We start from the raw sequence: 24,428 nt of genomic DNA, 5'->3' as shown, positions 1-24,428 counted from the left end.
CTCACTTTCTGTATCCTCACCCCTATACCACTTTCTCACATGTAAAGCGCCATGAAATAAATGGCGCTATAATAATAAATGTTAATATTAATATTGAGCAGAATTAATTTCAGCCTATTGGCTCGACCCTCCACAACAGTCACTGTCTCTCATATAGCCGCTTGGGAAAATGAATTGCCCGTCCCTGCTCTTAATTGCTTCTCTCAATCACCTTCATTCATGATTTTGCACTCAATAGCAGCATGGATTGGCTAAGTCCTTGGGGTCTCCTAAGTGTCCGTCTCAAGTGTGGTAGTATGTAATATTATTGTACAGCATTGGAGATGGAAACCCAAGGAGAAAACATGGATCTTAGATGGCCCGTATTGCTATTTAGGGCAAAATCACTAATAAAATGGATTCAGAAAAATGAATATAGTGCAGGATCCTGCTTTATTGGTAATTGAAGGTACACTTTAACCTAATTGACAAATAAAAAAGCATTATTCACATTTCACGCTAAATTTTAGCAAGTAGATCATATGTTGTCTGTCTGTACTGTTAGAATGATTCGACCAGCTATATGTTGATATGAGTCAGACTGCCATACTTATTGCCGAAATTCAATAGAAGATGTCCCAATTCATTATAATATATCCTAAAGTAGCTAATTTTGTGCTGTTTTCCCCAGGATGCAGACATGTTCAGATGCAGCTTTGGACACTATAAATACTCTATTTTTTTGTTCTGCATCTATCCCATAGTCTTATCTTCTCTAATCCATGTGTAGGAACACAAAGAAGTGCCTAGCCAAAGGTGTTACTTTTTCCTTAGTTTACAATTGGCTTAGACAGAGTGACCACTTAATAGACTTGTGAATATGCATTAGCCATTCAAATGAGCCCAATATAAAGCCAGTGCAGACTGTATGTTGTCAGATAACACCAGAAAATACTCCCACATACATGGTGATGATGGCTGCCTCCCCCTATGGTATTTTCCTGTTGCTACTCATACCTGGAGCAATCTGTTACTCATTGAAAAGCCACCTTAGATCGGATTCTGGTACTCTACAGAAATATCTCAACAGGACTGATGGAGCAGCAAGCCTGGATAGAGGCTCACCACATCTACCCAATCTCATGCTCAGCCTCTACCAACGTTTTCATCATTTGGATACCAAGCATGGCGTAGGCCTGACTCCAGCGACACTACTTGACTTTCCTTCCAGTCAAGCTGATATTATCAGGAGCCTTGCAGCTAAAAGTAAGCACATCTATTCCATTTATTCTGTCTTAAGACCCTAGATCTGTATGCCTATGTATTCCTTAGATCCCAATCTTCAGTAAGCAACTGTGTTTCATGACCTTCCTAGCCATAGCTGACTGTTATGTTTATGTATTAGAGTGACTGTGCCATATTCTGACACAATATAATAATGCATTGAGCAGGGGGTTGGACCAGATGACCCTGAAAGTCCCTTCCAACTCTACCTTTCTATGTTTCTACTAAATATCTGCCTAATTGCTAATCATTGCATCAATACTTAGCTCTGTCTTAAGGATGTCAGAAAACAGAGATATGCTACTGAGCAAGTGCCCTCATCAAATATATTGCTTTCATGGTCAATTTATGTGTCTAAGGCTTTAGTCATACGTCGACCATTCATAAAAAGTCACAGGCAGCACGGTGTCTCAGTGGTTGGCACTGTTCATTTTCAGCACTGAGTTCAAATCCCACCAAGGACAACATCTGCAAGGAGTTTGTATGTTCTCCCGGTGTTTGCGTGGGTTTCCTCCAGATTCTCTGGTTTCTTTCCACACTCCAAAGACATACTGATAGAGAATCTAGATTGTGAGCCCCAATGGGGACAGCAAGGCTGATGTCTGTAAAGTGCTGAGGAATTAATGGTGCTGTATAGAGTTAAATAAATAAAAAATAAATGACAGGTATGTTGGATCCGGATATAAACAGATAACAACAAATCACAGCAGACCTCATTGATTTAATATGGAGTATTTTGGACAGGGAATGTGATTCAGATTAGGCTGTATTTTCCATTAAAAATAACACGACCATATAACAGATTGGCAAAATCTTCAATGTGAACAGAGCCTTAAAGTGTGTCTAAAGTGCCAATTTATGGTAAAACAGCTGGTGATTTCAGGGAGGATGGCACACTATGCAATCAATCATGTAGGTGAAAACCTGAAGTCATTTTCTGATATGGGTTTGACCATTGACATAAGAAACAGAATTCCTCTCCTAGAAGTTTCTAAGCAAATCACCATGCAGAACAATTATACTTTTCTTATAACATAAGAGATAGCTCCAGTATGAGAACTTCAATTTCGAAAGCTGGTGTTAATCCAAGCTACTGTAATCCACTGATTTATCTAATACCACCTATCTGAGATGCTTTACACATGTCTATAGGAACTAAACGTAACATTGTTTCCTATTCCATCAAGGTCAATCTCCTGATTTATGGTTATTAATATAAATATGCATAATAAAGACATGAACAATCCACAAATTTAGCAGGACAGCTAGTAAAATTTAATATTTTATATTACAATCTATTGTCTGCTTCCCAAAAATGTGTCATTCAATCCATGAGAACATTTTATGTAATATGTCACCCGATCAGAGATACACTGTTGTTCAAATTTATATGTACTCCAATAACCCCATCTACATATGATAATATGTAATATTTAGGGAACAATATCAATGGCAAGTTAAATAAACTATTTCGTTCAGTCAAGCTCCATGGTATTGTAATTTGCTTATCTGGACCAGCAGTTTGTAACAGTTAGGATTTTGATAAAACCTATTAGAAGTTTGAAGGTGTCAGATAAAATGCCTGAGTCGATATAATGGCAGCAATTATGATGTGTGACGATAGAGCCTTACGATGATGCTACTGTAAGCATATGGGCCATATGTGAGATATAATTATACATATGGCCCTATGTTTTTCAGTGTTTGATTTAGAATTCCACTTATTGCAATGTTCTTAGAATTATTTTTAAGACCATGGCCCCCGATTCATCATTTTATTTTCTTTAAGTGACTTTTCTTTTTTCACTTGTGGTATTCATCGCCATTGATGAACTTTGCGCAAAATCAAAGATGATCTTTTTTTTCTTGCTTTTTACCTTTTAATCACCTTTTTAGACCAAACAGTCTCATTATACTTTAAAATATTGCAAACCAGTCTTTAACTGCGCAAAAATAAGAAAGAGATATATTGAGTATCCCAGTAAGGTACTAGAATAAAATTTGTGCAAAAAAAAAAAGTGCAACATTTTGAAAATTTGAAAATGATGAATTAGGCTAAAACATCTGGGTATGTAAAATCACACCCACATTCTCAAACAAGCAAAAAAATAAAACATAAAACAAGCGCAAATTAAGTAATGAATAAAGTGCAAATAAAAAAAAGACACTACAACCAGTTTTACCCCAGAACAAAGGTGGAAATGTAATAATGAATCAGGGCTCAAATATTTAGCTAATTGCATTCCTGTCTTATATGGAAATACTTAAGAGCAGGAATTGCTTACAAAAATCCATAGATTGTTCATACTCTTTTACTTTGATGTGCTTACTTTGATAAAATTCTAGTATAAATCTCTTAACCAGACACTCTTTAACAATGTCCTAACAGACACAGCACCAATACACATCCTTTTCTTGGACACATCTGAGTGAGGTCTCATCAATCAGAAGACTTCTGCCAACCTTCAGCCCAACAGGAGTCCTCACCAGTATTGTTCTCTTACAGACTAAAGAGCAGTTGATTTAGGTGTGGGTCAGACAGTCCTATAGAAAACTCTTAACACCTGCATTACTGCAATCCACATCTAAGTGAATTACTTTCAGCAAGGACATGATTGGATTAGTTCAGTAAAAGTCCTCTGCACTACTTTGAAAGCAGCGTCTAATTTTTACATTTTTGTTTCTTAGTTTGAACTTCATCACTTTTAACTAAAAGATTTTAAATTCAATCAACCACATTTCAAATCTGCTCGCTGAACAAGTAAAGTTTTGGAGTAGTTATAGTTTTGTTACATGGCAGTATTTATGAAATACCTATACCATTACTGATGTCTCTATAAGAAATTTAGTCTTTACTACATTATAAATATAGTCTTTTGTGATTGTTAAAATTAATGTTGTATATTAATAAGTGTATTATAAAGTGATTGTCTTGTACTAAATTATTGATGACCTATCAATGGAATAATTGATCAATATGAGATCGATGGGGGTCTGACATCTAGCACCCACACCAATTAGATAAAATCTGCTATTGCAGAGTCCAAATGTACAGTAAGCAATGTATGAAGCAGAACACCAAAGCTCTGTATATTATTTACTGTCCGTTGTTGAGTACTGCAGTTTCTCTTCTATTCATCATAGCAAATATCAGCTAATTGGTGGAGGTGCCAGGGGTTGGACTCCACTGATCTCATGCTAAAGAGGTTGTTTGGGACTTTAACATTCCTGGCCTACCTTAGGATAGGTCATCAATATCTGATCGGTGGAGGTGCGACCTTCAGCACACCTACCGATCAGCTTTTCCCAATGTCGGCAGTGGACGGATCTGCTCAACTATGGAGCTGCACAGCTCCATCGACTGTATTGTGGCCGTGGAATGGTACTGAACATTCACCCCCTATTGATTTGAATAGGGGGTAGATGTGCAGTACCCAGCCACGATCACTATGCAGTCGATGAAGCTGTGCTATGCCATAATCGTATGGTGTAACGCGTAGGTTATTGATATCTTCCCTTTTTTTCATCTGTGCATTTTCATTTTTGGTACCCTTATCTTCTCTCTATCCTTATATTATTGTCTTCTGTACCAATCTTTAGGATATACTCTATATATTGGATATCCTCCTTGTGAGAATCCATCATGAACTACTAGATACAGATTGGGTTTTAGAGATATTCTCCTATCATGATATTTTATTGATCTATTCAAATCATGTTATTATATTTATATTAGGGATACTGAAATTATGTACCACAATTACTGAATAATTTTTTTGCACAGATCTATTGTATATTATCTTAGACTATATGGAATTGATATGCTAATCTCTTTAAGGGGATTCTTTTGCTCATGTGTCTCTTTTTTTGTCTTTCATGTCTTTTAGCTATGTTTTTAAATGGTGGTGTTTAATGTCTTGAGAACAATAAAAGTTTGTATAACTTTTCATGATATTGTGTATATATTGAATTATTCGGTATGTTTGGTGCCTCTCTTGTCCCACGTCCTCTCTGTTCTTTTGTCCTTATGGGCACTTTGGCAGAAACATGCAGTTAGATAAATTGTGGTGCTAGGTCTGACATTTTCTACTTACCTGTGCTATGCAGCTCTATAACTGAGCAGTTCCGACAGCCTCCAACACTGGGATCAGCGGGGGTGCTAAGTGTCTGCTCAATAGGCTTTATTGGATGTAGTCCTAGTGATTAGGGTGTACATAGATAGAAGAAGACCATGTGGCTTCCATAACGAGAGGTGACCCAGCCTTGTTTGGTCTCATACCATGTGCTACTGGGTGCCGAATTGTGTCAAGGAGTAACAAAAATCAGACCTTTTTGTTCTGAGTGGTAAAACCGAGTATCATAAAAGGGTTTCATTTTGAATTTTGCATGTGGTCCTCTCATCTATATAAGGGTTTATTACATTACATGCCCAGTAGCTGAAAACCACTGCAGATTGCCAGATTGCCTACACGTTTGCTGATCAATAGTCACTTCCCATGTGCGCAGAACAATTGATAATAGACTGTTCTCTGCGGAGAGGCTACCATTTTTCCCAGCAGCGTAGATCCTGATTACACATGATTTGGGGGCAGGCTTAATTGCCTGCCTGTTTATATTGGCCGATTATCGGGAAATGATCATTCCTAGGAAAGCCGTTTGTAATAATCAACCAATGTAAATTCACCTTAACTCATTGCTGTAGATTAAATGTTGTGAGCCATTGTTGTATCTTGTTAACCCTGGTTTAGCATAACTAAGTGTGGAATGCCCCTTGGGTGCTGCATGCCCTGAATTCACTCTGCACCTGTGCCTTAGCAACAGTATTTTGACACAAAGCCAAGGACATAACTAGGGGAGTTTAACTGGGGCATGCACCCCTAATATTGTGGGGTGAGAGGGCACCAATAAGCCACTTTGTCTATACCGGGGTTTTAGGATACAGGGAAAAATAGTGAACAGAACCTTTGTGTTCAGTGAAGGAAAAGCCTATCTATGACTCAACATAAGACTAGGGCAGTGAAGTGATTCCTTGCCCCCTTGATGCTACAATTCTATATATACAGTTAGTTCCAAAAATATTTTGATAGTGACACAAGTTTTGGCATTTTATCTGTTTACATATGTTTACCAAAACATATTCAAGATATAGTTATATTATCATTATGGGCTTAACCCCTTAATAACTGCTGATATGGCTTTTAACGGCGGCAGGTAAGGGCACTTATTCCTCAGTGCCGCTTTTTAACGGCGTTGAGAAATAAGAGTATAGCGCCCCCCAGCTTCGGTAAATCTTCGGGGTCTCAGCTTACCGGGGTAGCTGAGACCCTGGCGAACATGATCAGGGCCGGTTTTTACATCCCTTGTCACTTGATAGTCGTTATTCATCAAATAACGACGATCACATAAAAAAAGTATGATTTAAAATTAATTTCTCTCTCCTCTAATATGATCTAATGTAGCACCCTGAGGATTCGGCTGCTACAGGGGTATTGCACCTCAACCCAGAGGTGTGATATTCCACTCCCGGGTAAGGATGGAGTGTGGAACTGAGCTCAGTCAGCTGCATGCACTACATACATCCCAACGGTACTCCCACTTAGAAATGTGCAGGTACGACCGAGTCTGTCCTTGGCTGGAGTGGGAGGGGGGTGGAATATCCCAGTAGTGTAGGGGCAGATAGGGGGAGCAGCCTGGGTAAAGGTAGGAGCTCATTGGGTGCTGGTCACCTGAGCTCACACATAGAGAGAGTATATAAGGTGGGCACCATCTAAGATCAGGGTCAGTCAGTCAGTCAGCCACAGTCAGTCTGTGAGAAGTCAGTCAGTGAGACGTCAGACTTTGCAGAGCAGTGGAAGAGAGCAGAAGAGCAGAGCAGCCCCAGCCCAAGAGTGAGAGAGGAGAGCAAGAAAGACCCAGAGGGGGAGAAGGAAGGAACTCTGAGACCCCAAATACAACCACAGGGTGAAGAGTTGGCAACAGGGTACCGGATCCCAAACTGGTGGGGGCTACAGCATACCTCAGCCAGAGACCGGAGGCCGTGGGCAGCATCTGCCACGGCCACCCACCATATCCACCCGGAAGGCAGACCACGCATAGGGTCAGGGAACCCAGAGGCAAAAGGGTTCGCCAACAAGAGGTCCGAGGGAGCCGGACATAGGTGGATCCCTGGTGGGGAAGGCCAGAGACGAGGACAGGACAGAACGGGAGCTCAGAACCACGCTCCAGAACTACTTGGGGGTTGGCCGAGTCCAGGACCTGGTGGACGCAGCACGGCTCGGGTGGTCACTCAAGGCCGGAGTGACCGGAACATCTGCAGTAAGTAAAGAACCCTGAGCTGCACAACCCGACTCTGACTCTCATTACCATCTTCCCTGCACTTCCACAACCACCATCCTCTGCACCTGACCCCCTGAGGCTATACCCCTCCCGTTGGGGGTTATACTACCGAAGCTGCACAAACACCATCAGCCTCAGCGGACCCTGCTGCAGCGGCGGCCGTAGTGACCGCAATTCAATGGGTGGCGTAGTCGACATAAAAGAACTTTAGTAACATCAGTAAGGACTGCCACACACTGAGCTTGACACCCTGGGCACGGACCGGGTCACAGCCACTCGGAGACTACAACCCCCATCTGATCCGGCTCCGGGTATTCCCTTAAAGAATATGGCCCAGGGGGCGCGTCACTAACATATCAGAGAAAACAGAAATCGGGTCCCCGAGCCTCCCACGGAACCTTAGGTACCAGATCCATGATCCTCCAGCCCTCCTCCTTCTTCTGCTGAAAAAAAAAGGTGGGCGCATGCCCAGTGCGCCCGCCAAGATCTGCCTCGCTGCACCCAGCAACCGCTGGGATTTTTCTCAATGTTTACGTCTAGTAGTGTTAAATTAGGTTTAGACTTTATTCTTAGGTAGGCATATAGAAAATACTTATGGCTCGCAGAACATTCAACACAGAGCAATTGTATAACCTGCTTTGCTTCTTCCGCTCCGAGTTCTGCCGTTTGTCCAAACAGAACTTTTTGACTACATTTGGGGTATCGCCGTGCTTGTAAGAAAGTGGGTAACAAATTGTGGGGTCCACTGTTCGGTGTTACCTCAGGCAAAAGTGAGAAATTTTGGGGCTAAAGTAAGATTTGTTAAAAAAATGGACTTTTTCAATATGACGACCTAATGTTATCAAATTCTGTGTTGTACCTATGGGTTCAAATTGCTGACTATACCCCTGGATAAAATCCTTGAGGGGTGTAGTTTCCAAAATGGGGTCACTTGTGGGGGGTTTTCACTGTTTAGGCACATCAGGGGTTCTCCAAACCCTACATGGCATCCGCTCTCAATTCCAGACAATTTTGCGTTCAAAAAGTCAAACGGCGCTCCTGCCCTGCCGTGCGTCCAAACAGTGGTTTTCCCCTACATATCAGCATGCTCAGGAGAAATTGCACAACAAATTTTTTCATCCATTTTCTCTTGTTACACTTGTGAAAATAATAAAAATTTAAGTTAAATTTTTGTGAAAAAAAGTTAAATGTTCATTTCTTCCTTCCACATTGCTTCAGTTCATGTGAAGCACGTGAAGGGTTAACTTCTTGAATGTGGTTTTGAGCACCTTGAGGGGTGCAGTTTTTAGAATTGTTTCAATTTTGGGTATTTTCTGTCATATAGGGCCCTCAAAGTCACTTCAAATGTGATGTGGTCCTTAAAAAAATGTTTTGTAAATTTTGTTGGAAAAATGAAAAATTGCTGGTCAACTTGTAACCCTTATAACTTCCTAAAAAAAAATATTTCAAAAATTGTGCTGATGTAAAGTAGACATGTGGAAAATGTTATTTATTAACTATTTTGTGTGACATATCTCTCTAATTTAAGGGTATAGGAAATCAAAGTTTGAAAATTTCAAAATATTTGCCAAATTTCCGTTTTTTCACAAATAAACACAAGTCACATGGAATAAATTTTACCACTGTCGTGAAGTACAATATGTCGCAAAAAAAAACATTCTCAGAATCAGTGGGATCTATTGAAGCTTTCCAGAGTTACCTCATTAAGTGGCACTGGTCAGAACTGTAAAATATGGCTTGGTCACTAAGGGGTTAAAGTGCAGACTCTCAGCCAAGGGCCCTCACCTACTGTATCCTCACCCATTCCTCATAGATTGTGAGTCCTCGCGGGCAGGGTCCTCGCTCCTCCTGTACCAGTCGGCAACTTGTTTTGTTCAAACTATTGTACTTGTTGTTTGGTATGTATACCACTTTTTCACACGTAAAGCGCCATCCATGGCGCTATAATAATAAATAATAATAATAACAGACCATCATTAGGCTTAAAAAAAAGAAGCAATACATCATAGAGATAGCAGAAATGTTAGGAGTGGCCAAATCAACAGTTTGGTAAATTCTGCAAAAAAACAAACAAACACGCACATAATTTTAATTAAAAAATGTAAAAGCCAACCCACCACGTCACGTTGACTCTATTTTGGACGGTCCTAACCTCTAATATTAACCCCTTTAAAGCCCATGACGTACTAATACGCATCTGTGCCCTGGGACTTAAGAGCCTGACCCATATTAGTACGTCATGGCGATCGCGCACACACACAGGCTGTGCGGGCGCGATCGCCGCCGGGTGTCAGCTGATTGTCACAGCTGACACCCGGTACTATGTGTAGGGAGCGGTCCCGCACCGCTCCCGGCACATTAACCCCCGCAATGCTGCGATCGAAGTCAATCGCAGCATTGCGGTGGCTAAGGGGAGGTGATCGCAATACTCACCTCCTCTTCCGGCCTCCATGACGACCCGATGTCGTCATGACAACATCCGGGTCACCAGACAGCAGGAAGATTTTTTGGTCATGCGCAGTGCATGACCAAACAATCTTCTCACTGTGCAGCGCTGACTGCCTGCATAGCACAGGGATGGTGCTCCATCGCTATGCTATGCAGGCGATCAGAATAAAAAAAGTGAAAGTCCCATAGTGGGACAAAGTAAAAAAGTAAAAAAACTGTAAGAAAGTGAAAAAAAAAATTGTAAAAATATAAAAAAAAAATAATCCACCAAAAATAAAAATATAATGTATCCATCAATAAATAATATTATGAAAAAAAAAACAATAAAAGTACACATATTTGGTATCGCCGCATCCGGAATGACCTGACCTATAAAATTGTCCCACTAGTTAACCCCTTCAGTGAACATGGTAAAAAAACAAACAAAAAAAAAACGAATGATTTATCATCATACTGCCAAACAAAAAATGGAATAACATGCGATCAAAAAGACGAATATAAATAAAAATGGTACCACTGAAAACGTCATCTTGTCCCGCAAAAAACAAGCCACAATACAGCTCCATCATCCGAAAAATCAAAAAGTTATAGCTCTCAGAATAAAGCGATGAAAAAAAAAATTTTTTTCTATAAAATAGCTTTCATTGTGTAAAAGCGCCAAAACATAGAAAAACGATATAAATGATATAAATTTGGTACCGCTGTAAACGTACTGACTAGAGATGAGCGTTGTTCTACTCGAACTGTTCGCCAATCTCAAATTCGAGCTGTTTTGGGCGGTGTTCGAGCCGGTCGGCGAACACGAACAATTTGAGAAAAATTCGGCTGTTCGAGGTTATGTTCGATAACTGTTCGTGCACCAAAATCATAACTGGATTTTTTCTCAGTAATGATGAAAATTAATGTTAATACGCAGTTTGAGTGTACAGCGGGGCGGGGGGAGGGGCAGGGGATGGATCTCTGCAGGAACAATGAAGATCTCCATTTTTTTTTCTCTTTCCCGCATTTGCAGTGGGGAGGTGCAATCTGTCAGCCTATCAGCAGCGCACACACGGAGGGAAGTGCTTTTTTTCACACAAGCAAGGGCATGTGTGATTGGCAGTGTATGTCACATGTCCTTGCCCTATAAGACCAAGCCATTTTCCCCGTCGCCACCATTTTCTCACTGCTGCAGCTGCGTGTTAGACGGCACCGCTGTTGCTGTGTGCGCTATACCTTGTTAATTTCAAGCCAATTTTCGCACAAATATACAGATAGCTTGGGAGTAGGGAATAGTTGTGATTGCAGTCCTTTTAAGGACTAGGTTACAGCATTTCCTACGACTTTTATCAGGCAGGTCTGTGCTCTTAAATAGATAGATTGTGGGAGTAAAGACTAATTGTAATTGGAGTCCTTTTCAGGACTAGGTTACATCAGTTCCTATCAGTTTTTGCCAGGCAGGTCTGTGCCAGTGCTGTGCAAGTTTTTTTCACAGCATTTGGCTGAATCTAGCAAAGCTAATCCTTTTTGGCCTATTGCAGAGTGTGTTAGTCAGTGGAGTAGCCTATCTGTGTTGCAAGATATACCACCTGTGTATAGAATACCAATTTTTTTACTGCACCTAGTGAAGTAAAATCTTTTGGGCATAGCATCATTCTATTAGTCCATCTATACTGACCTCCATCAGGTTGCAAACTGAATATAATTTTTTTCTGCATCTAGCTCTGAAAAAATATTTGGGCTTCTAGCAGTGTGTGGGACTTGGTCTATTAGTCCATCTATACTGACCTCCATCAGGTTGCAAATTAAAAATAATTTTTTTCTGCATCTAGCTCTGAAAAAATATTTGGGCTTCTAGCAGTGTGTGGGACTTGGTCTATTAGTCCATCTATACTGACCTCCATCAGGTTGCAAATTAAAAATAATTTTTTTCTTCATTTATCTCTGAAAAAATATTTGGGCTTCTAGCAGCGTGTGGGACTTGTTCTATTAGTCCATCTATACTGACCTCCATCAGGTTGCAAATTAAAAATAATTTTTTTCTGCATGTAGCTCTGAAAAAATATTTGGGCTTCTAGCAGTGTGTGGGACTTGGTCTATTAGTCCATCTATACTGACCTCCATCAGGTTGCAAATTGAATAAAAAAATTTTCTGCATCTAGCTCTGAAAAAATATTTGGGCTTCTAGCGGTGTGTGGGACTTGGTCTATTAGTCCATCTATACTGACCTCCATCAGGTTGCAAATTAAAAATAATTTTTTTCTGCATCTAGCTCTGAAAAAATATTTGGGCTTCTAGCAGTGTGTGGGACTTGGTCTATTAGTCCATCTATACTGACCTCCATCAGGTTGCAAATTAAAAATAATTTTTTTCTGCATCTAGCTCTGAAAAAATATTTGGGCTTCTAGCAGTGTGTGGGACTTGGTCTATTAGTCCATCTATACTGACCTCCATCAGGTTGCAAATTAAAAATAATTTTTTTCTTCATTTATCTCTGAAAAAATATTTGGGCTTCTAGCAGCGTGTGGGACTTGTTCTATTAGTCCATCTATACTGACCTCCATCAGGTTGCAAATTAAAAATAATTTTTTTCTGCATGTAGCTCTGAAAAAATATTTGGGCTTCTAGCAGTGTGTGGGACTTGGTCTATTAGTCCATCTATACTGACCTCCATCAGGTTGCAAATTAAAAATAATTTTTTTCTGCATCTAGCTCTGAAAAAATATTTGGGCTTCTAGCGGTGTGTGGGACTTGGTCTATTAGTCCATCTATACTGACCTCCATCAGGTTGCAAATTAAAAATAATTTTTTTCTGCATCTAGCTCTGAAAAAATATTTGGGCTTCTAGCAGTGTGTGGGACTTGGTCTATTAGTCCATCTATACTGACCTCCATCAGGTTGCAAATTAAAAATAATTTTTTTCTGCATCTAGCTCTGAAAAAATATTTGGGCTTCTAGCAGTGTGTGGGACTTGGTCTATTAGTCCATCTATACTGACCTCCATCAGGTTGCAAATTAAAAATAATTTTTTTCTGCATCTAGCTCTGAAAAAATATTTGGGCTTCTAGCAGTGTGTGGGACTTGGTCTATTAGTCCATCTATACTGACCTCCATCAGGTTGCAAATTAAAAATAATTTTTTTCTTCATTTATCTCTGAAAAAATATTTGGGCTTCTAGCAGCGTGTGGGACTTGTTCTATTAGTCCATCTATACTGACCTCCATCAGGTTGCAAATTAAAAATAATTTTTTTCTGCATGTAGCTCTGAAAAAATATTTGGGCTTCTAGCAGTGTGTGGGACTTGGTCTATTAGTCCATCTATACTGACCTCCATCAGGTTGCAAATTAAAAATAATTTTTTTCTGCATGTAGCTCTGAAAAAATATTTGGGCTTCTAGCAGTGTGTGGGACTTGGTCTATTAGTCCATCTATACTGACCTCCATCAGGTTGCAAATTAAAAATAATTTTTTTCTGCATCTAGCTCTGAAAAAATATTTGGGCTTCTAGCAGTGTGTGGGACTTGGTCTATTAGTCCATCTATACTGACCTCCATCAGGTTGCAAATTGAATAAAAAAATTTTCTGCATCTAGCTCTGAAAAAATATTTGGGCTTCTAGCAGTGTGTGGGACTTGGTCTATTAGTCCATCTATACTGACCTCCATCAGGTTGCAAATTGAATAAAAAAATTTTCTGCATCTAGCTCTGAAAAAATATTTGGGCTTCTAGCAGTGTGTGGGACTTGGTCTATTAGTCCATCTATACTGACCTCCATCAGGTTGCAAATTAAAAATAATTTTTTTCTTCATTTATCTCTGAAAAAATATTTGGGCTTCTAGCAGCGTGTGGGACTTGTTCTATTAGTCCATCTATACTGACCTCCATCAGGTTGCAAATTAAAAATAATTTTTTTCTGCATGTAGCTCTTAAAAAATATTTGGGCTTCTAGCAGTGTGTGGGACTTGGTCTATTAGTCCATCTATACTGACCTCCATCAGGTTGCAAATTAAAAATAATTTTTTTCTGCATCTAGCTCTGAAAAAATATTTGGGCTTCTAGCGGTGTGTGGGACTTGGTCTATTAGTCCATCTATACTGACCTCCATCAGGTTGCAAATTAAAAATAATTTTTTGCTGCATCTAGCTCTGAAAAAATATTTGGGCTTCTAGCAGTGTGTGGGACTTGGTCTATTAGTCCATGTATACTGACCTCCATCAGGTTGCAAATTAAAAATAATTTTTTTCTGCATCTAGCTCTGAAAAAATATTTGGGCTTCTAGCAGCGTGTGGGACTTGTTCTATTAGTCCATCTATACTGACCTCCATCAGGTTGCAAATTAAAAATAATTTTTTTCTGCATCTAGCCCAGCCAATAGTTTTGGCCTAATACCACAGTTTGGCCACTCAGCTCTGCTCGGTTACCATCCATTGTTTTTTTGTGCAAACAACTCCAGAGTTGTGAATTAGTTAACCACCAAAATGAGTGGAAAAAGGCCTGCTGCTGGTGGAAAGGGGAATAGGCGTGTTGGGAAGGGGAAAAAAGGTTGTGTCCGTGGGGTAGGTGCAGAAGAAAGACCATCTTCCAGCCAAACTAAAATGTCTACTTCTTTTAGCGGACAATGTGATAAGATCCCTTTCTTACGGCCACGCCAATCGCTACAAATTCCAGATGAGGCACAAAAACAGCAGGTGCTTCAACGGATATCAAGTGCTCCTTTAAGTTGGCTCTCCTCCACATCAACTTCAACATCACAAATACTCCAGTCCTCAAAGGTGTCACCCAAATCGCACTTGCTTCCTCACAGCTCCCAAATCTCCAGCTGCCCGTCTGAGTATGAGGTAGAACAGATGGTTGAGTCTGCAGAGCTGTTTACTCATACTATAGCCTGGGAATCAGAGGTCGACTCCAGCGCTTCTGTGAATCCAGACGAGGAAATGATCTGCACTGATGCCCAGAATCTTTGTGAGTCGGATCCAGGACCAGACGCAGAAGGTTCTGACCATAATGTAGACCCTCATTCCCAAACTGTAACTCCTGTTGGTGGAGACAATGAGGAAGACGATGATAAGACTCAAATACCTGATTGGAGCGACAACTTTAGTTTTTTGTCAGGGCAGGAACAGGTTGGCTCTGAGGACGACGGGTGTGATAACGCACAGGGTGATGATGATGAGGTCGGAGATCCCACTTACTGTCAACCCACAGTCAGCCAAGAGATGAGGTCAGCAGAGGAGGTGGAGGAAGATGCTAGTGACGACGAGGTCAGGTTGCGCCTTCCTGGACAGAGACGTAGTACTGGAAGCACGTCAACAACTGCATCCTCAAACACAACTCTGCCTCTCACCACAAGTCGTGGTGGCTCTTCAGGTCGCATGGGTGCTAAGCCTTGCATAGCCTGGGCATTTTTTCAGATCGATAAAGATGACCCAACTCGTGTTATCTGTAACATTTGTCAGCAAAAGCTAAGTAGAGGCCAAAAAATACATAGTTTGAGTACTTCATGCATGAACCGGCACATGGACATGAAGCATAAGTTGCAGTGGGAAGCTCAGTGTGCTACAATGCGGCCTAGCCGGCCGGGCCAATCACCGTCTGCCATATCTTGTGCATCCGCGGCCTCTTCATCCTCTGTGACTGGGGGGACAGCAGTCACACCTGTTTTGGGGCGCAGACCTGCCACCTCTTTACCCGCAACAGCCAGCGTGATTGGCAGGTCATCATTTTCTTTGGAGGTGGTAACACCAGCTGGTGTTGAGCGCTGTCCGACATCGATAGCACCACCTTTGGATCAAGGCAACCTAACATGTCCGCCTGCATCTTCCTCACAGACCGGCAGTTTGCCGGGGACACCCTTATCAACCCCGTCTAAGCACAATAGCCAGCCCTCGGTCCCTCAGATGTGGACAAGTAAAAGACCATTTCCTCCTAGCCATGAGAAAGCTAAGAGGTTGAATTTCACCATCTGCAAGCTCTTGGCTACAGAAATGCTGCCTTTCCGCCTGGTGGACACAGAGGATTTTCGAGACCTTATGTCCGTCGCAGTGCCCCAGTACCAGATGCCCAGTCGGCACTACTTCTCAAAGAAAGGTGTGCCTGCGCTCCACCAGCATGTCGCACACAACATCACCGCTTCTTTGAGAAACTCTGTGTGTGACAGGGTGCATTTCACCACAGACACTTGGACGAGTAGGCATGGACAGGGGCGTTACATGTCGCTGACTGGGCACTGGGTAACTATGGTGACAGCAGGACAAGGGGCTGCTGTCCAAGTCTTGCCGTCCCCACGAGTTGTGCGTCAATCCTCTTTATGTCAAAGTTCCTCCACTGCTTCTGCCTCCTCAACCTCCTCTCGGTCTTCCACCTGCACCCAAAGCCTGTCTGGTCATGCCACAAGCTTTCTAACTGCGCAGAAGGGATCCTGCACACCTCCTTACTATGCTGGCAGTAGGGCTCAACGTCATCAGGCGGTTTTTACATTGAAATGTCTGGGAAATGTGAGTCACACAGCTGAGGAGTTGTGGTCAGCTCTGGAGAACCAATTTCATGAATGGTTGTCTCCACTGGACCTGAAACCAGGGAAGGCCGTGTGCGACAATGCTGCAAACCTGGGTGCGGCCCTTCGCCGGGGCAATGTCACACACGTGCCTTGTATGGCTCACGTGTTGAACCTGGTTGTCCAGCAATTTTTAGCCCACTATCCCAGACTAGATGGCCTTCTGCAGAGGGCACGGTCGCTGTGTGCTCACTTCCGCTGTTCGCATCCCGCAGCTCAGCGACTTACATCTCTACAGAAGTCGTTGGGCCTGCCACTTCACCGGCTAAAATGCGATGTGCCTACCCGGTGGAATTCAACTCTGCACATGTTGCAGCGACTGTGGCAGCACCGACAAGCCCTGGTGCAATACGTTCTGACGTATAGCCTGGGCCAACGAGATTCAGAGGTGGGGCAAATCACGCTGGAGGAGTGGTCTCAGATCAGGAACCTATGCACCCTTCTGCACAGTTTTGAAATGGCGACGAAGATGTTTAGTGCTGACGATGCCATTATCAGCATGACTATTCCGGTGATTTACATGCTGGAGTACATGTTAAACAGAATTCGGAGTCAGGTGGTGGCACAAGAGGAGGTGGAGGAAGTAGAGGAGGAGGAGTTGTATGCGGAAGGGCTAACATCTGCAAGGTCCAGACGGTCGGCAGCACCAAGGCGGCAGGCATGTGAGGGTGGGGGAGATGGTTTTACCAGGGCGCATGGTAGCAGCCAAACTAGTGAGGAAGGTGCAGGAGCCCAGGAAGAAGTGGAGGACGAACTGATGGAAGACTCATCAGATGAGGGAGACCTTGATCACATTTCTGTTGTGCGAGGTTGGGGGGAGAGGACAGAGGAAGGAAGCATGATTGTTACCTCGCCACCAACACAACAGGGACTTGGTGCTCCTGGATGCGCAACACACATGAGTGCCTTCTTGCTGCACTACCTGCAACATGACCCTCGAATTGTGAGAATTAGAAATAATCCTGACTACTGGGTTGCCACACTGTTAGATCCCCGGTACAAAAGTAAATTTGCAGAAATTATTCCTGCCATAGAAAGGGATGCACGCATGCAGGAGTATCAGCAGAGACTGTTGCAGAATCTTACATATGCTTTTCCACAAAATACCAGTGGTGCACGTAGTGAATCTCACAGTTCCAACTTGCCAACCGTGGGACCGTCAAGTGTTCAGCACTCAAACCGTAACAGAACCACAGTATCTGCTGGTAACATCAATTTTGCGGAATCATTTCACCACTTTTTTAGCCCATCCTTTGCAAGGCCACAGGAGACAAGAAGTCTGACACATAGTCAACGCCTAGAGACGATGGTACAGGAGTATCTCCAAGTAAACATTGAAGCCACGACTGTGTCACTGGACCCTTGCTCTTTTTGGGCTTCCAATCTGGATAAATGGCCGGAGCTAGCCACTTACGCCTTGGAGATCTTGTCATGCCCCGCAGCCAGCGTTCTGTCTGAACGTGTGTTCAGCGCTGCTGGTGGTGTGCTGACAGATAAGCGCACGCGGCTCTCCACTGATAATGTAGACAGACTCACGTTCATAAAGATGAACAAATCATGGATCCGAAACGACTTTTCTACCCCTGTGTCATCCTGGGGAGAGTAAAAGCTTGATGATTGGTTAAAATCACCCTACCAACCGTTTTAAGCTTTCAAATTACTAATCATGTTTATCTGTATCTTGACTGGAAAATAATTTGGGCTTTGTAGCAGTGTGCAGCACTGATCCTATTAGGCCATCTATAATAAGCTTCACCAGATTTAAAATTAAAAATAATTTTTAGCTGCATCTAGCCCGGAAAATAATTTTGGGGCTCCGAGATGCGCAAGACACATAAGTGCCTTCTTGCTGCACTACCTGCAGCATGACCCTCATATTGTCAGAATTCGAAGTAATCATGACTACTGGGTTGCCACACTCTTAGATCCCCCAAACTTTTCGATCAACCTTTTCATTTTAATAAAGACCAAAAAAATGGTCATTTTTGAAATTATAAGCATTAGCAGGTTGTTAGAAACTGAAATCAAACAGTTTTCAACTCAAAACTTTATTCTAGGTGATGTTACATTTTCACATAGGACCCCTTGTTCGAAAGGAGCTTCTGAACTCTCTCGTCCATTGAATTTGTCAGGTTTTGGATGGTTTCTGCTTCAATTGTTTTGCATGAGGACAGAATACCCTCCCAGAGCTGTTGCTTAGATGTGAACTGCCTCCCGCCATCATAGACACTCCTTTTAATGATGCTCCAAAGCTTCTGAATGGGGTAGAGGTCAGGGGAGCATGGGGGTCACACCATAAGTTTGTCCCCTTTTATGCCCATATCAGCCAGAGATGCAGATGTTTTATGTGCAGCATGAGATGGTGCATTATCATGCAGAAAAATGATCTTGCTGTGAAATACACGGTTCTTCTTCTTGAACCATGGCAGGAAGTGCTGTTTGAGAAAATCCACATATATTATGGAGTTCATCTTTAGCGCCTTCAGGGATCCTAAAGGGGCCGACAATCTCTCTCCCCATGATTCCAGCCCAAAACATTACTCCACCTCCTCCTTGTTGGCGCTGTAGCCGTGTTTGCGTGGGGTGTCCATCAACCAGCCATCCTCCACTCCATTCATCTGGACCATCGAGCGCTGCACGGCACTCATCCGTGAACAAAACAGTTTTGAAATCAGTCTTCATGTAATGTTTGGCCCACTGGAGCCGTTTCTGCTTGTGTGAAGTGGATAGAGGAGGTCGACAGGATGGCATATGCACAGCTGCAAACCTCTGAAGGACCCTGCATCTTGTTGTTCGGGGGACGTTGGAGGCACAAGCAGCTTCAAAAACTTGTCTGCTGCTATGACAAGGCTTTTTTGCCGCTGCTGTTTCAACCTGACGTAATTGCCTGTAGGAAAGAGTCCTCAATTTGCCCTTATCAGCACGCACACGTGTGTACTGTGAATCAGCTACATACTTCTTGATTGCCAAGACACTTCATCCTGATCATCGCACAATGTTGATTGTAGTCATGCCTTGACCTAAACACTCCACAATTTGTTGCTTCTCAGCAGCCGACACATCCTTTTTCTTTCCCATTTTGGCAGAAAATGTAGGCTGCTTAATAATGTGAGAGAGCCTTCTTAAGTAGTCTTGCCTTTCATTGGACACACCTGCCAAACTAATTAGCACAGGTGTCTGCAATTGCTTACAGTGATATAAAGAGCCCTGACACACATCACCATCAATGAGTTTAACTGACAAACAAACAAATTCTTCCCTTATCACTCCTAAACACTTTTTGCATAATAATTTGGAACGCGGTGTACATGTGCTTTTCCACAAAACACCAGTGGTTCACGTAGTGAATCTTACAGTTCTAACTTGCCAACCGTGGTCTGTATGGAATTGTTCAATAAAGGGCCCAAAATTAAGATAACATAGATGGGAGAGGTCTCTATGAATAGGAATTCCTAAGTATTTGATACCCTGTGAGGGCCAGGCAAAGGGAAAGTTGGACTGGATGGAATCCTATATGGATTTAGGGAGGGAGACATCGAGGGCCTCAGACTTCGCTGCATTGATTTTAAAATTTTACCATGTAACAAAGTGATCTATTTCAGCCATAACAGCAGGGATGGATATATGTGATTGAGTGATATATACTAGGACATCATCAGCAAATAGAGAGCACTTGTACTCGGTGCCTCCCACCTCAATCCACCTAATATTGGGGTTATGGCGAATTGATGAGAGCAGGTGCTCCGTCACTAGGATGTATAAGATAGGGGACAGAGGACATCCCTGCCTTGTCCCATTGGTGATTGTGAAAGGTGATGAAAATGTTCTGACGCACCCCCTGGGCCTTGGGACACCCGGAGCCGGACCCTTTTTGGTGGATGCTGGTGGTTGTAGTCTTCGTGGCGGCGATCCGGTTCCGTGGCTCAGGGCGGTCAAACCAGTGGCGGAACTATTTATGTGGTTTTGATGTTTAAATGTCCGACTATGCCACCCGTGGATTGCGGTCAGAGTGAACCGCCGCTACAGGGCAGACCGCTAAGGCTGGTGTTGTGGGTGCAGCAGAGCGTAGCATAACTCCCCACGGGAGGAGTATAGCCTCAGGGCAGTGTATGCGGAGGATGGGGGTGATGGTGCAGGGCAGCAGCAGTAACGACACGGAGTCAGTGATGCAGTTCAGGGCCTTTACTCACAGTTCTTATTATCCAGACCACGTCTGCAGGTAACGGCTGCCCACGTCGTACTGTGCTCACCAGGTGAGGGGCTCAGACAACTCCCAGATAACTTTGGAGCGCTTCACAGGACTCCCTTTGTGTGTCCTTTGTCTGGCCTTTCTTACCAACACTTCTGTCCGGCTGCCTCGGGCCTCCTCTTGGTAAACTTTGCGCCAGTTTCCCTGACCCTATGTGGTGCCTTCCTAGCGGGTGGAGCAAGGGGCTGCGCCACATAAAATGTCAGAGCCTCCGGTTTCTAGCTGAGGGTCGTTTCCTGCCTCCACTAGTTCGGGGACCGGTCTCCCCCTTTGGCCTGACCCCTCCACGCAGGTGGATTCGGGCGTGCGGTGGCGACTCGCCCGTCCGCACCCCTGGGATCCCTTCATTCCTCGTTCCTGGAGCCTTCTCCGCTCCTCTTCCTTCCTTCTCCCTCTTGCAGGCCTGGGCCTCTGTTACTAGGCCCGCCTCCGGAGCAGAGCTCATGCAGAGCCCCTGCTCCCTGCCACTTCTGCTCAGACTTCTCTGCACTGAACTAAGATGGTGCCCACCTTTTATACTCCCTTCTCAATGCACCCAGGAACTGCTTCCTCCCTGCTCCTGCACTGCAGGGTTCCCCTTCCTCAGTGTTCCCTCCCCCCACTCCAGCCAGGGACAGGGACTGTCGTGCCCATCTCAGGGGCATATTGGTCGCCCTGCCCCACGGCAATGTGGTGTAATGCATGCAGGTGTCGGGTCCTGATCCACACTCCATCCTTATCTGAGAGTGAGATATCACACCTCTGGGTGAGGTGCAATACGTCTGTAGCAACCGAGCCCTCGGTGCTACAGTTCCATTTATCTTCAGCCTAGGTGACGTATTGTGATACAGGGCCGTGATTTTGGCTATAAAAGGGTCCCCTAGACCCCTACCCCAAGCTTTTTAAGAGAATCATATATGGCGTGCCAGGAGACTCTATGGAATGCTTTCTCAGCATCCAACGAGAGTATCTACTTACAAATTTTTAACTGCATCTAGCCCAGGAAATACTTTGTGCCTAGTAGCAGTGTCTGCTAGTCAGCGGATTATCCCGGCTGTTAAGCAAGCTACACCACCTGTAGTTTGGACACTTAATTTTTTCAAAGGAAATGCTTCGGGACCACGGGATACTTAGTGAAGAGCATCAGGAGGCACCCCAAGGCATAGGGGCTGGGACTGGCACTAGGATGCCTTGCGGTGGACAGCCGAGCTCGATCCTTATAAAAGCTTTTTAACTGCAGCAGCTTTAGTGGACGCTACTGGAGCTGGAATTACGCGGCTGCTGGCATGAGACTTGCCCTCCAATAGATCCTTGTAAATGGATTTAAAGTGTATTCATTCAAATTAGAGGGACAATTTAAATTAAAAAGCTTAGAGCTGCCTCCACCACAGGGGGGCTCTCTCGACCCACCAGCGGACAGGCACCAGTATTGGGAGAGGGGGGCTGGCCGTCAGGGTTCACCGCGGCTCTGGCACAAACCCGGCGACACGGAGGTGGCACGGGCAGGAGCGGACTGGCCGTCTCGGCTTCTCACTTTTTGGATTTTAGAAGGGCATGACATGCCTATATCTGTGTCTCCCCCTCCTTTTACTCCTCCACCTCTTTTCTTTTCGCATGACTATATGTACTTGTCACTTTTCCATGTGTTAGTTGTGTCTTCTGAGCAGTTTGTCAGCTTTTGGACACCTTTGAAGGTGTTTTCTATGTGTTTCTATGTGTTTTTGTTTGCCTGCCATTGGTTTTAACGGTGTTCGAAGGTGTTCGTCGAACAGTTCGACGAACAGTTCGGCGAACACACGGGTGTTCGACGAACCGAACCGAACTCGAACACTACGGGGGTGGCTCAACACTAGTACTGACCCGAAGAATAAAGCTACCTTATCAATTTTACCACACGCAGAGTAGAATAAAAAAATAAAAAAAAACAATTCCTGAATTGTTGGTTTTTGTTTATTCTGCCTCCCAAAAGCTGGAATAGAAAGTGATCAAAAAATGTCACGTGCCTGAAAATGGCGCCAATAAAAACGTCAACTCATCCCGCAAAAAACAAGCCATCTCATGACTCTGTCGGCCAAAATATGGAAAAATTATAGCTCTCAAAATATGGCGATGCAAAAACTAGATTTTACAAAATATGTGTCTTTTAGTGTGTGACAGCTGTCAATCATAAAAAACCCAATATGATTCTGGTATCTCTGTTGTCGCACTGACCCAAAGAATAATGTCGTCTAATCACTTATACTGCACTAGGAACGGCATAAAAAATAAACGCTAGGGCTGGGGTTGGGGTTAGGGTTGTGCTAATGTTAGGGTTGGGGTTAGGGTTGCGCTAGGGTAGGGTTAGGGTTGGGGTTAGGGTTTTTTTTTTTTTCAAAAGTAAAAAAAAAAAAGATGACGATATGGCAACTAGTGTTGAACGCAAGTGCTCACTACTTGAGTTTGCATCGGGTGCTCGGGTATGCATTGAGTATCGCGGGTGCTCGAGTCTCCGCCCCATATGCTTCGCGGCCAAAAAAAACTTTCGGGGATTGCCTGCCATGCACGAGCAATCCCCCCATGTTTTTTTTGGGGTGTCTAATAACCGTGAAACATGCGGGCGGGGACTCGAGCATTTCACTTGAGCACCCGTGATACATGGTGCATACCTGAGTACCCGATGCAAACTCAAGTAGCGAGCACTTGCACTCAAGACTAATGACAACTTATTCAATATGATGACCTAATGTAATCAAATTCTGTGTCGTACCTCTGGGTTCAAAACGTTCACTATACCCCTTCATAAAATCCGTGTGGGGTGTAGTTTCCACAATGGGGTCACTTGTGGGGGGTTTCCACTATTTAGGCTCATCAGGGGCTCTCCAAACGCGACATGGCGTCCGCTCTCGATTCCAGCCGATTTTGCGTTCAAAAAGTCACACTGTGCTCCTTCCCTTCTGAACTCTGCCGTGCGCCCAAACACTGTATTTTCCCCACATATGAGGTATTGGCGTACTCAGAAGAAATTGCACAAAAGTTTTTGGGGTCCATTTTCTCCTCTTACACTTGTAAAAATAAAAAAATTTGGGCTAAAACATAATTTTTGTGGAAAAAGTTAGATTTTTTTATTTTCACGGCTCCATGTTATAAACTTCTGTGAAGGACTTGGGGGTTCAAGGTGCTCACCACACATCTAGATAAGTTCCCTGAGGGGTCTAGTTTCCAAAATGGTGTCACTTGTGGGGGGTTTCCACTGTTTAGACACATCAGGGGCTCCCCAAATGCAACATGGCGTCCGCTAATTATTCAAGCAAATTTTACATTCAAAAAGTCAAATGGCGCTCTTTCCCTTCCGAACCCTGCCGTGAGCCCAAACAGTGGTTTTCCCCCACATATTGGGTATCTGCTTACTCAAGAGAAATTGCACAACAAACTGCATGGTGCAATTTCTCCTGTTACCCTTATGAAAATGCAAAAGTGGGGGCTGAAAAACATTTTTGTGGGAAAAATGTGAAAATTTTATTTTTACGGCTCAATGTTATAAACTTCTGTGAAGCACCTGGGGGTTCAAGGTGCTCACCACACATCTAGATAAGTTCCCTGAGGGGTCTAGTTTCCAAAATAGTGTTACTTGTGGGGGGTTTCC

General features: G+C 43.4%; 1 protein-coding gene across 1 annotated transcript in view; it reads left to right on the top strand.

Annotated features, from left to right (window-relative positions):
- The first annotated feature begins 953 nt into the window (after window positions 1–953).
- Window positions 954–24,428, top strand: part of NODAL (nodal growth differentiation factor) — a 45,544-nt gene continuing 22,069 nt past the window's right edge. The window contains exon 1 of the mRNA XM_073681695.1: window positions 954–1,245. Within this exon, the coding sequence (XP_073537796.1) occupies window positions 954–1,245 (292 nt within the window). The remainder of the gene's footprint in view (window positions 1,246–24,428) is intronic.

The sequence above is a fragment of the Phyllobates terribilis genome, unplaced genomic scaffold, assembly GCF_046119375.1.
Source record: "Phyllobates terribilis strain yellow unplaced genomic scaffold, ASM4611937v1 Scaffold_5__5_contigs__length_657084704, whole genome shotgun sequence".
Taxonomy (NCBI): Eukaryota; Metazoa; Chordata; class Amphibia; order Anura; family Dendrobatidae; genus Phyllobates; species Phyllobates terribilis.
This window is presented reverse-complemented; position numbering and strand designations above follow the sequence as displayed.